The 12,725-nt window shown below is 35.4% G+C and overlaps 2 protein-coding genes across 2 annotated transcripts; both read left to right on the top strand.

Moving 5' to 3' along the window:
- The first annotated feature begins 473 nt into the window (after positions 1-473).
- Positions 474-5,511, top strand: LOC108740616 (von Willebrand factor A domain-containing protein 8). Its single transcript, XM_018474987.1, has 11 exons — positions 474-1,343; positions 1,403-1,926; positions 1,990-2,269; positions 2,511-3,025; positions 3,077-3,638; positions 3,697-3,893; positions 3,963-4,122; positions 4,216-4,480; positions 4,541-4,661; positions 5,006-5,195; positions 5,259-5,511. Exons 1-11 carry the CDS (start codon positions 1,290-1,292, stop codon positions 5,499-5,501), a joined length of 3,111 nt encoding a protein of 1,036 aa, XP_018330489.1. The 5' UTR covers positions 474-1,289; the 3' UTR covers positions 5,502-5,511.
- A 24-nt stretch (positions 5,512-5,535) lies between these two features.
- On the top strand, positions 5,536-12,720 carry LOC108740614. The gene has a single exon (XM_018474984.2). The coding sequence runs from the start codon at positions 5,779-5,781 to the stop codon at positions 12,661-12,663; it is 6,885 nt and encodes a 2,294-aa protein (XP_018330486.2). The 5' UTR covers positions 5,536-5,778; the 3' UTR covers positions 12,664-12,720.
- The last annotated feature ends 5 nt before the right edge of the window (positions 12,721-12,725 follow it).

Here is a 12,725-nt window from a genome sequence, read left to right as displayed (position 1 = left end):
TAAATGGAATCCATAGTTTCTTTAGCTTTGGGTTCATCTAATAAGTGAAGTTTTTCAAATGGTTTTCTATTTTGGATTACACGCACTTATTAGTTCACCACAATATCTTGTTCTTTTCAGTTTCCCACAGCTGGCGTATATCAATTCGATATTGTTTTGCGGGCTGATTTGTCGTAATTCTTAAAATTTCGTAGTTCCTTTCTAAAGGTACGATAAGTGGTGATTTGGCAGGTGCTGATATCAATTTGGAAGTTCAAAATTCCATGGACCATGACATTGAACCCGGAAAACAATGTCGATCCAATATTTTAGATTATTCATTTCCAACAACTTTAGAATTTTTTGGATTCTCATCAGTTAAAGAATTAGAAGGTATTCATATATATATAGTATAAAATTCAACTGCAATTTCTAAACAGTTTGTGTTAATACCACAATATCGTGACGAATAATCGATTAAAAGAGAATTGGGTTTTCCTAATTTAAGTTCTTTTTTGGTCATCATTTTGTAATAACTAAAATCCGCAATTACTTCAAGAGTAAATTAACTGTGGTAATTGATATATTGCAAGGGTAATTGAAACTAGTTGCATGTCGGCTGGCAATTGAAACGGATAAGGTAATCGCTTCAGTTGGATGACTTTTACAAATTCGTCCGGTTAATGGGCTTAGATTGCAACGATAGTTTTAGGAATTGAAGTCAATTTTCAGCGGAACGCGCGTGTAAACAGTCCAAGTTTACATTTTTTAAATTCTTATTTCTGCTTAAATTAGAAAACTACTTATAAAAAAACCATAATGGCTGCAAAATCAGGAATATAAATACTTTTATGAGAATTTAGTTCTCGCATTTTCCTGTGTAGTTTTTATGTAAAAGTTTGAGTTTCACTCGCTTGCCGATGATTTTACACTTTTTCAAAATCAAATTAATTGAAATATATAAGTAGAACCCTTTCATTTAATATCCTATCTGATGTCTTACGTTTCGATCTGTTATTTACTCCCCTGTTTGTAAACATGTCCTCCAACTGTGAAATTTAATTGCATTTTACTAATTACCAAAACAATAAACCGTAATGTACAAACACCGAAATCCTGCTTTCTTCCATTTTTTAGTGCGGAGCCCTCTATCAAAATGAAAATTTTCATTAATAGTCTAATTACAAATAAATTTTAACTTGCAGGAATATCTTTCGTTGCTTAAAGATATAGCACCCACCCTCCCATTTCAAAAAATCGAAAGCCTTGTTTCGGCAGCTTTTGCTTTAAATAGCAAAGAAAGTTTAGCAATGGGTTTACCCGATTTTCCTGTTGAAAATTTAAAATTTGCCGTCAAAATATTGGTAAGAAAATTGAAAACAATACAAAACATCTAATTTGTATTTCAATGTTTATCTTATAGGAAAACAACCCCGGTGTAACAGTTCACGACGTAATTTCTTATTTATATCCATATTACCTTCTTCCAAAGTCGAGTATTAAATCTGTAGAGATACTACTGGAGCAATTTAAAATAATGTCAAAAAATAAACAAACAATTTCATTAAGTAATTTAAGCCAGAGTTTTAAGAACCTCCTTAAGAATAAAGAAACCAAAACCTTTATTGAAACACCATATCAACAACAAATATTAGAAAAAATGTTGCAAAGCACAAAAGTGACTGATTTGTGTGTGATAGGACCCAAAGGCTGCGGCAAAAGCATTTTAACTTCTCAACTTTCAAATCTTGTGAACAAAGACACGGAAGATATAGTTTTATATCACGATATGACTTCCAGAGATTTGATACAACAAAGAACTACCCTTGAAAATGGAGACACTGTATGGAGATTTTCTCCACTAATAACAGCGGCTTTGGAGGGCAAAATTGCCGTACTTGACGGTATTCATAGGATACATTCAAGCACACTTTCTGTATTGCACAGGTACATCACAATTTTGATGTAAATGTATATATATTTATCCTTCTATATTAATCTATATTCCAGACTTGTACACGATAGAGAATTACAACTTTATGATGGCAAACGTTTGATTAGTTCTGAGAAATATGACAAAATTAAAGAAAACTATGGTCTTTCTGACGAACAACTTCATGAAAGCGGTATTTTAAAAATTCATTCCGGTTTCCAAATTATAGCTCTAGGGGAGCCCCCGACGACTCAAGGCGTAACCAACTGGTTAACTCCAGAAGTAATCAGTTTGTTTTTGTTTCAAGAAGTCAGGCCTTTACTGAAACAAGAAGAAACCGAAATAATATCAAAAGCAGTAAGAATTTTTGAATTAGTTTGCACACTAGGCGAAAAATTAGGAAATATGAATTGGAAAGGAAATTTTTTAAGAGACGCTCATTTTCTAATTAGTACATGATATATCTTAGGTGTTAAAGGTCCTTCCTTTGTTTCTACTTTTTTTTAATTTGAATCTGAATTCTATTGCTTGCATTTTCGCCTAGTATGAAGATGATCTTATAATGTAAAATTTATTTATAAATAAATAATCGTTTCAGTTCGGGCCGATATGTAATTCAATGAAACAGTTGATAGAATTGGCGCATATATTAAGGTCCAATTCGGATAATACGTTGAAATCGCTCTCAGGTCATTTATCAACACGACAACTTCTTCGAATTGCCTCACGACTAAGCAAATTTCCAAGCAATGACACTTATGATATCATTCAAAACACTTTCATGTCGAAATTTCTACCACCCCTTGCTCGACAAGCCCTTGAGAAAACGTTACAAAGGCTACAAATTTTTCCGTTAGAGCAAACCAGTAAATCTGAAATCAGTTGGAAAATAGAAGATGACATATTGACTATCGGTAGTACATCTTGTCCTATTTACAAAACTGATTCCATTACAAGAATTCCTAGTACTTTATTTTACGATATTCCTCAACACTTAGCACTCATGGAAAGGATTTTACAAGATTTTCTATTAGGATCCCATCTACTGCTTGTTGGAAATCAAGGAGTGGGGAAAAATAAAGTAGTGGATCGATTTCTGGAGCTTATGAACAGGTAAAAGGTTGTTGTCAATATCGTTTTTGGAATGTAATTTTCACTCTACAGACCACGAGAATATATTCAACTCCATCGAGATACAACTGTACAAACCCTTACAACTCAACCAACTATTAAAGATGGTGTTTTGGTTCATGAAGACTCTCCCCTGGTAAAAGCAGTAAAATTTGGTCACGTCCTGATCGTTGACGAAGCCGACAAAGCTCCTACGCACGTGACCTGTATCCTTAAAACACTGGTAGAATCTGGTCAAATGACACTGAGTGACGGTCGAAAAATTATCAAAAAAGATGTAGAAGCAACGCACCCAAACCAAATAAAAATACATCCTGATTTTAGAATGATCGTATTAGCAAATAGACCAGGATTTCCATTTCTAGGAAATGACTTTTTTGGAGCATTAGGGGATTTATTTAGTTGTCATGCTGTCGATAATCCTTCTGAAGAATCTGAAATATCGTTATTAAAGCAATATGGTCCTAATGTTCCTGAAAGTATTATTAAAACGCTTGTGGGCATATTTGGTGAATTAAGAACTATGGCCGATCAAGGATTAGTAGCTTATCCTTATTCTACCCGAGAAGTTGTCAATATTGTAAAACATTTACAGGTAAATCATAATAATATTTAACAATTATATCTTTTACGTTTGTCAACATTTATATTAGAAATTTCCTGACACGGATCTAGAAGACACCCTACTTAACGTCCTGGATTTTGACAAATATAGTCCTGAAGTATTAGACACTGTAGCTGATGTGTTATCGAAATATGGTTTTCGCAAAAGTGTAATTTTTAACGAGGAATATTATGCAAAGAAAAGGGCTAAAGAAAAGCTTAAAATGAGCATCGAACGAAAAAGTGGGTAAGTCTTCCATTTAGTTTTTATTTTATCTGCATTATTATTCAATTTTTTTCTCTAATACAATAACAGATTAGACACTAATGGTCCAAAACATGGTAAAGAAGATCCTAAAAATGAACCTCATGTAGGGGGTAACACTTGGGCAGGTGGGACTGGAGGGAGAGATACTGCAGGTTTAGGTGGTAAAGGAGGTCCTTACAGATTAGACAAGGGGCATCAAGTTCATCAAGTTAGTAAAAACTTTTTAAGGAATTCCTTATATACTACTTAAACCAATTCAAAAGTTCGCTTTTCATAATTCTCTTTTTATTTGATATTTTAGTTATCTGATGAAGAAAAGGCAGCAGTTCCAGAACATGTAAGGAAGGCTGCGCAAGAAATGGGAAGAAAAGCGTTTCAAGAAAGATTAAAAGAAATAGGTATGAGCGGTTACGACGCAAGTCTTTATGCCCAATTATCCAATGCTGTAGCAAAAGAAGTACAATCTTTGAGAGTTATTTTAAACACTCTCCAATCGAAAAATAAGGAACGCCAATGGAGCAGACACCAAACATCTGGAGAACTAGATGACGTTAAACTTATTGATGGTAACAACCACTAAATTTTATAAGGAAAAAATTACTTAATAAAATTTAAAAAATATTCAGGTCTGCTGGGTGAAAAAACCGTTTTCAGAAGAAGAATTGACCAACAACCGGAACCAGGTACACCGCAAATTAAATCTAAGAGACTTCGATTAGTAGTGGACGTATCTGGAAGTATGTACAGGTAAAACTATAAAAAGAGATTAATAAAAATTTTGACGGCCTTTATCATAATCATCATAAGAAAGTTGCCAGTCTGAAGACTGATTGTCCTTTGTATTCCTACCAACCTAGCTCTCCTAATTCTTATTTCCTTATATGGCTCCCTCTATTCTCTTACCTCTTCATTTTTAACTTTTCTAAGCATATTTTCATCGTCTTTTTCTAACACCACGTCTTAAATGCTTCTATCATTTTCTTTTTCGCCACATCTACAAAGTCATGCTCCAAACTTGCCCATTTAACTTTTTTTTTTTTTTCGAATTTCCAAATATATATTTATCAGAAAGTAATATTAATCGCTCTTAGATTCAACGGTTACGATGGCCGTTTAGAAAGAGAATTGGAAGCTGTAATTTTACTGATGGAGGCAATGAAAGGATTTGAAGATAAAATAGAGTATGACATAATGGGTCATTCAGGAGAAGAGGATAACATCGTATTCGTCAAGAAGAAAGAGATTCCAAAAAATAATAAGGAAAGGCTGGACGTTATACAGGTAAAATATTTTCAATAAAACTTTATTAGACTTTTAAAACATGTTTTGGTAAAAATTTCGCAGACAATGCACGCTCATTCCCAGTTTTGCCTTTCTGGAGATCACACTCTCCAAGCGACACAATTGGCAGTTAAATCATTAGCTGAAGAAGATTGCGATGAAGCAATCGTGGTAATTTTGTCGGATGCTAATTTGCAACGTTATGGTATAAAACCGGCCGATTTAGGGGCAGCCCTAACCGCTTATCCTAATGTCAATGCCTATGCAGTTTTTATAGGGAGTTTAGGAGACCAAGCAGAAAGGTGAGCTATTTAAAATTGTGAATTATGACCTNAAATCGAGAAGTAGAAAACAACGTCATGAAAAACGAGAAGATTCAACTTCTGAGTCTTTTGAAATCAGTTCACCTTCAACAAGTCGTTCTGCAGCAAGTGACTTGGAACAACCAGAACTTATTGAAATTCAACCTAAAAAAACACAAAGAAAGTCCAAATTGAATGAAAAGTCCTCATTGAAAGCTGCAGAAACTGACAAATATAATCGGAAATCTCATATTCCAAATTTCGAAGAATTCGAAGAACTTATGAAGTCAACTGCAGTACCCTCCGTTCCAGATGTGCCCGACCAGTTGAAAGAAGAGCAAAATTTTCCAGTGGCTAAAATGAAAAAATTTCCTGATAAAGATGAACCACCACAATTGTACCCAGGTGAAGGGACGAAATCAAACGAAACAGCCACAAAACATACAAATCCAAAAAAAAGATTTGTTAAGGCATTTGAAGATTTAGAAATGGAAGAAAAAAAGAAGTCAGAAAAGAAAGAGCCAGAAAACGCAGATAACCCTTCTGTACAATCAGAAAAACGTCGAAGCAATTCAAGAAACGATACAAGTAATTTAACAGATGTAATAGATAAGTGTAGTTTAAGAGACAATACAAGTAATAATTTAACAGATATAATAGAAAAGCCCGGTTTAAAAGAGACTCCAGACAGTTCGTCTAAAGAAAATCAAAATGCCAAAACTGACATAGAATCAAATACTGAAAAATCAGAGGAAGCAAAAGGCCTTGAAGTGTTAAAATTGAAGTCTCAATTAAGGACAAAATTAGCAGAAAGTACTGAAGAAAAGGACCAAATCATACCAAAATATAAAAAATTTGAAATGAAAAGGACCCCTCAAAAATGTACTGAGACAAGTGAGCAAACAGGACCATCCACAAGAAGTGTAGCAGAAAAAGCAGCAAAACGTCCAGTGGAATTCGAAGCACAAGATAAAACTTCAGATGCTATTGTAGTTGATAAACAGGAACAACTAGGAAAAACGAACACCAATGATGGTTGTAGTTCCAACTCCACCAGTCAAGATTGTTTGGTTCGTAAAAAAATCGAAATCATACCAAAAAATCACGGAGAAGTTAACATCACTTTGACAAAAGTGGTGGAAAACAATAATGCCAAAGGAAACGTTCCTTTTAAGAAATATCTGTACAGCAGAAGGCAAGGGAGATACTCTGTGAAATATCGAAGTAGATTAGCGTATCTTGACGCTCCAAAACCGTCTACTCCTGATAACATCGATCAGTCTTCTCAAGATGGAAAACCCTTAGGAAATGACAAATCTATTGTAAGTCCAGTTAGCGTTCCTACGGTAGAAGAAATCGAATTTCCAAAAACTTCCATACAGAGAACCGTCAATAAACAAAGTTTAAGACAGAAATGTCTCTCTGAAAATACTCACAAAAGTGAAATTCCGTCAATTGAAGAACAAGAAAGCCATACTAACATACATGAAGAGGCACACCAACAGAAAGCTAAAACTGATAATGTGGTTTTGACTTCTTTCGATAAAGAAATTGATAATCTAGCTTATAACGAGGAATCGTCTTCACATACAAAAGATGATACAGATGCATCAAAACCAGTCGATTTTCATATTGAACAGATAAACGACAACGAGGAATTAGTAGTGGAGAATGAAGGAGATAAATTAATTGAGACGACTACCAATGCTGTTCAAGAGGAATTAAGTAGTAACAGTATTCAACGATCTAAGAAAAAGGTATCTAAATCACAGAAAAGTTCACGTCAAAGAAGAAATACAAGAAAAACAAAACGAGATCAAGATTTAGATACATATGAAGAAATGGATATACAAAATGCTGATAAATTAGAATTTAATGAGTCGCCTTTAAATCAGGAAGAATCAAACATTACAAGCGGTATTTTAATTGAAAATATTACTGACGATAATAAAATGAACGTTGATTTGCAAGAATCTTTGGAAGAATACGTTGATATTATGACAGTGACTCCTAAAAAGAAGAAAACGTTTGGAAAACCAATGAGCATCATTGAACCACTGAAGTCTGATATTATTTTTGCTGATAATTCAGAAAGTGTATTGGAATCTAAACGGACTACCATTGAAGAGTCGGTAATTTTGGATAACACCTCTACTGTTAACTTAAATGAAAATTTGAACGCTGAAATTATTGAAGAGAAAAAAGATAAAGTCTCTGTGCCAGAAAATTTAAGTGGTACAAATATTACTGAAACTGCAAGCGGCGTCTGCAATGAAATAGTTATTTCTGAAAAGCAAACGTCAAGTGAACAACTACCTTTACAAGAACTTGAGGATAAAAATGAACCATCTGACTTATCAGAAGAGAACTTAGTTGGAGAAAATATGCATGGAGAATCGAAAAATTCCAAAATTGAAGCATTTAACGTGGATAAACCAGAAAAAGAAGATGAAATTGTTAATAAAGTACCCCTTGAAATTCAAGAGGAAGTTGTAGCGCCTCCAGAACCATCGATTGTCAATAAAGATAATGAACTTCAACCAATTATCAAACCTCCAAGTGAAGATGAAGTTGTTAAGAAAACTGATGAAATCGTAGTTTCTGAGGAACATTCTGAAAACTTAAGTGAAAAACCACAAAAAGTTCTCGTCGAAACGATAGAAGTAAGTAATGATTCGAAGGAAACTTTGACAGAAGGCCAAACTGGAATAAAAAATGAAATAGAAGATATACAAAGTAATACTTCCACGAAAAAAAACGATACTGAATCGTTAACAGATTTAAATGGCTCCGAACGACGATCAATTGAAGAAACCGATAAGGTCTTGGCTAGTGTTTTTGTAACGACTCCAGCAAATGAAAAAGAAGAATTGTCCGCCTTGTCCACTTTGGCAGCTGTATCCGAACTATCACCCCCTTTAGAGGAACAGACAAGTCTTGAAAAAATTAAAGCAATCGAAGCTAATCTTACTGTTGTTTCTCAAACGGACTTAGAAAATGTTCAAGTGGAAATAGTAAATACACCTGAATCTAAGCCAGTTACATTAACAAATTTCTCTGTAGATTTTACAGATGGCAAACAATCAGAAATAATCGAAAAACCGAAATCAAAACAATGTATGGAATCTTCTAATACAGAAATTCCTCCTGAAGAACTACCCTATGTTACAAAAAAATCAACATCTGATATGTGCCGTTTCACAGATGCTGATGCTAATGACCTGGAGGACAAAATGACTTCATTAATAACAAGTAACAAGGAAAATTCTGTACAATCAAAATCAATCACAGAATCTGATCAGGCGATGACTTCTTCAAAACTGCTTGAAATTTTAACTGACAATTCTAAGAGTATAACGAAATCTTTTGCTGCACCTGCCAATGAGAATATTGCTATTCCGCTTTCCAAAACACATATCACTTCCTCAAAGGATAGCAAACATATTCAAGAAATTAAATTGTCAGAACCGACCATTTCTATTAAAGAAACAAAATATGTTCAAGAAACGAAAGCACAAGAAATAAGGAGCACAAAGAGCGTTGTTAAATCAACAGTACCTGAAAGAAAACCTTCGGTAACAAAAACCCCTAAACCTGCCATATTTACCGAAAAGATAATGAAACCTTTTTCGGCAACCGAAACTGTATCTGTTCAGAAGGTCACATCTAAACGAACTAATAAAGACATCGAAGATATTGATACTTACATAATACAGAAGCCAACTAAAAAATTAGCTTTGGATTCAGATTTACCTTTACAGTCGACATTCTCAACCGCTACCCCTGTAATTAAAAAAACCGTTTCAACACCAAAAGGTCGGGGTAAGGCAAAAATTTTGCAACAAACAATCATAACTCCTGCTGGAGATGTCATCCAACCAACTGTTGCACAAACACAACAATCAGAGGATTCTGTATTTGATATTAATTCAATGCCTATAGTATTAGGAGATCAAATTCTAACTCCTGAATCTATAGAAAACATGCCAGTTGTTATATCGGAAACCGCTATATCCGTAACCCCAAAAATCGCTACAGAAAAAGTTACTGTAGTAAAAAAATCAACACCACAGGTAAAAACCATCAACAAAATCCCTACAATTACTACATCTCAACCAACCATAATACGAACGTACGCTTCTGCACAAAAGATAACCAAAGGTCAGAAAAACTATCAAGTGGCATCTTCAAAAATTATAAAAAGTTCTCCGGCAATTATGAGTCAGCCTAGTAAACCAGGAAAATTCATTATAGTTTCACCAAATGCAGCTAGCACTTCGAAAACTATTGCAGGGAAAAAGCAATTGGCAAAACAATCAGTTATTCTTCCTGCAACATCAGAAACTCTCGAACCTGTTGGGAACAAAATAATGATTGTAACAAATCAGCAGGGACAACAGCAACGAGTTCTGCTAACTCCAGCACAACAAAAGATGATCGGATACCAATCGCCGAACACGAAACTAACCAAAGCTGCTTTAAAAAGTGGTATAATGACAAAATCAAGTAAAAGTCTTCCAGCAATTGTTAGTCAGCATTCTGGAAACATAATCGCTCAAACCACAATAAACACCAAAGCTCAAGCCATTGCTGGAAATCAAACTTTCATCTCCTCTGGTGGACAGGTGCTTATACCAATCACGCAAGCAAAACAGCGAATCTCTAAGTCAGACGTAAGCAAGGCAGGCGGGAAGAAAATTCAAATGCCTGCTGCGAAGGGACGCTTGCAAGAAGCACTAAAAAGTGCTGGTGCTTCAAAGACAATTGTTATAAAAAATCAACAAGGGCAGATTGTTAAAAAGATTCAAGGAACAGACGACGCCCTTTTGGAGCAACAAGTACAAGAACAAGTTCAAGCAATCAAAGCTAGCAGCAGTTTTACTGCTCTTAAAACACAAAACAAAATAGAAACGATTAGCAAAACTAGTAAATCTCCTACAAAACGTTCATATCCAAAAAAGCCCGGTACATCAGATATTCTACAAAAACCATTAACAGCAACAATTAGTGCAACGCTACATTCAGATATGCCACCCCCCTTAACTGCTCTATCATCTTCATCAACAAAAATTGAATCTTGTAAAGTAACACATGTTGAGGAAACTAAAATGGAACAGCCAACATTCTCTACTGAAGAAAAACCGAAAGAACAAAGTCCTTTAAATGAACTCATCATACAGGACGCTCTTGGAAATCAAATGACCATAACTGAAGGACAAATACTGGCTCTTCCGAGTGAAACCGTTGACGGCCAAACGCAATCTTATATGCTAGTATCTCTAGACAAGTCGGGAAATTTAACACCATTAAATAACGAAGCGTTGCTATCTTTAGATCCCAACCTTGCTATTGGTGGAGGGGATTTAAGCAACATCGTTTTACAAGTCGATGATCGTGGAGTTGTTGTAGCTCCTGCACCTGCTTCAATACCTGAAGGAAAGGAGAAATCTAAGACTGAGTTACTAAAACCTTCTATAGAAGAACAAGTTCAAAAGCCTGTTCTTCCTCTATCTCAAGTAGAACAGGTACCAGTGGCTGTAACTGATACATCAAGTACATTAACTTTACCATCTACAGTAGAAGCACCAGCAGTCCCCATTGGAACAGAAGATAATCAAACAATAACATGCAGCGTTGACACTGGTAATAACCAACAACTGATTATATCTGGCGATCCTATCAGCACACAAAAATTCATAGAGTCTTTAACAGAGGGTAATACTGACCTCGCAAATTTGTTAGCTGGTACCGAAGGAAACATTCTCATTCACACAGACGGACAACAAATATTAATCAATACAGAATCTGAGAATCAATTACTTTTACCAGTTAACACTGGAAATATGGCCATAGAAAGCACTGAAGGTGGCGGAAACCCAATCTTTGCAACACAATCGAACAAGAACCAAGACATATTAGCGGCTGCATTGGCTGACACGGACGTGTTTCAACAAGAGCAACCGACTGTTCAAAGTAAACTGTCCCAATCCCAACTAAGTCCAAACAGCACATTATTTCCTATGAATGTCGGAAACGTATTGGAAACAAGTCTCACGTTAAGTTCACCGATAATGACCCCACTGGAGGTGCCAAGTTCCAACAGTAAAAAAATTCCAGACGAAGAAAGCGATATTCTTACAACGGAAGTACCAAAAAACGTGGATCTTCCAATCACAATAACCGATCCAAACATTTCCCAAACTGTTGCCCAGCAACAAGTTGCCACATTGATGGCAGCTGAGTTACAAAACAACTTGGACCTTCCTCTGACCATAGCTGATCAGGGCATATCTGTCTCTTCGACCGAAATGAACAGCCCTTCATACGTGTATTCTTTGCCCAATCTCGATGATTCCGTCGAGATGAATCAAAAGGCGTTTGGCAATCCAATTTCGATGCCTCTCTTGAACGAAGAATCTGAACTTACTATCACCGAAAAAACAGACGATTCAGAAAAGGCAATAGCTGTTGAATCGCAAACAGAAACTGTCATTAACGACAAACCTAAAGAGTTAGAGGAGGAAGATAACGAAAGGGTCGAAAGCAATGATGATAAAAGATCTCATTCGCCCGTAAGTTCTAGCTTTATGGATGGCGGTCTTTGCACTTTGGGCGGAGCAATGTGTAGTTCGTTAAGTGAACCACCACCAGATATGTTCGATTTATCATCAAACTATTTAACTGTTGACGATACAAAGAAGAATGATGTACACATTCCTGAAAATAACTCAAACAGTAATGATTCACAACCGAATTTCTCTAATGATAATGTATCACCCATTGTGGAAAGTATAGAAGATGAAGAACGGTTTCGTTCTAACGGAATTAAGAGGAGTAACTTTCTGAACGAAAATTCGGTGCTAAGAAATCGATCCCCTATTGCCAATATAGACGAGAATTCAGAAGAAATACCCTTGCAACCACTGATTGTTGCACATATACCAGATAAGGAGACCCAAGAAGTTGATTGTTCAAGTTTAGAATCTGAAAAGTCAGAAGGAAGTTCTGTCAGTCTGGTAACACAGCACGAAGGTGTACCTTCGTGCACAGAAAACTCTTCAGATACACCCCTATTAAACAGCGAAAGTTCAATTTTAGATTCGAGTAAGAGAAAATTCGATGATGAATTAGACTTATCTACACAAAAAAAGCCCAGAGTTGATTAAATTTGGAAATTCTATTTTTTTTGTAAGAACGACTTGTAAATAACTTTGGGATACAAATCGCC

Source organism: Agrilus planipennis, unplaced genomic scaffold (assembly GCF_000699045.2).
Source record: "Agrilus planipennis isolate EAB-ADULT unplaced genomic scaffold, Apla_2.0 scaffold201, whole genome shotgun sequence".
In the NCBI taxonomy this organism is placed as follows: domain Eukaryota; kingdom Metazoa; phylum Arthropoda; class Insecta; order Coleoptera; family Buprestidae; genus Agrilus; species Agrilus planipennis.
This window is presented reverse-complemented; position numbering and strand designations above follow the sequence as displayed.

Excerpts from the sequence above, each read along its gene's own strand:
- LOC108740616 (XM_018474987.1), top strand. The coding sequence starts at position 1,290 with ATGGGTTTACCCGATTTTCCTGTTGAAAATTTAAAATTTGCCGTCAAA. Across the intron at positions 2,270-2,510 it reads CCGAAATAATATCAAAAGCA|TTCGGGCCGATATGTAATTC; the intron begins GTAAGAATTTTT and ends TAATCGTTTCAG. Across the intron at positions 4,662-5,005 it reads GTATCTGGAAGTATGTACAG|ATTCAACGGTTACGATGGCC; the intron begins GTAAAACTATAA and ends AATCGCTCTTAG.
- LOC108740614 (XM_018474984.2), top strand. The coding sequence starts at position 5,779 with ATGAAGTCAACTGCAGTACCCTCCGTTCCAGATGTGCCCGACCAGTTG.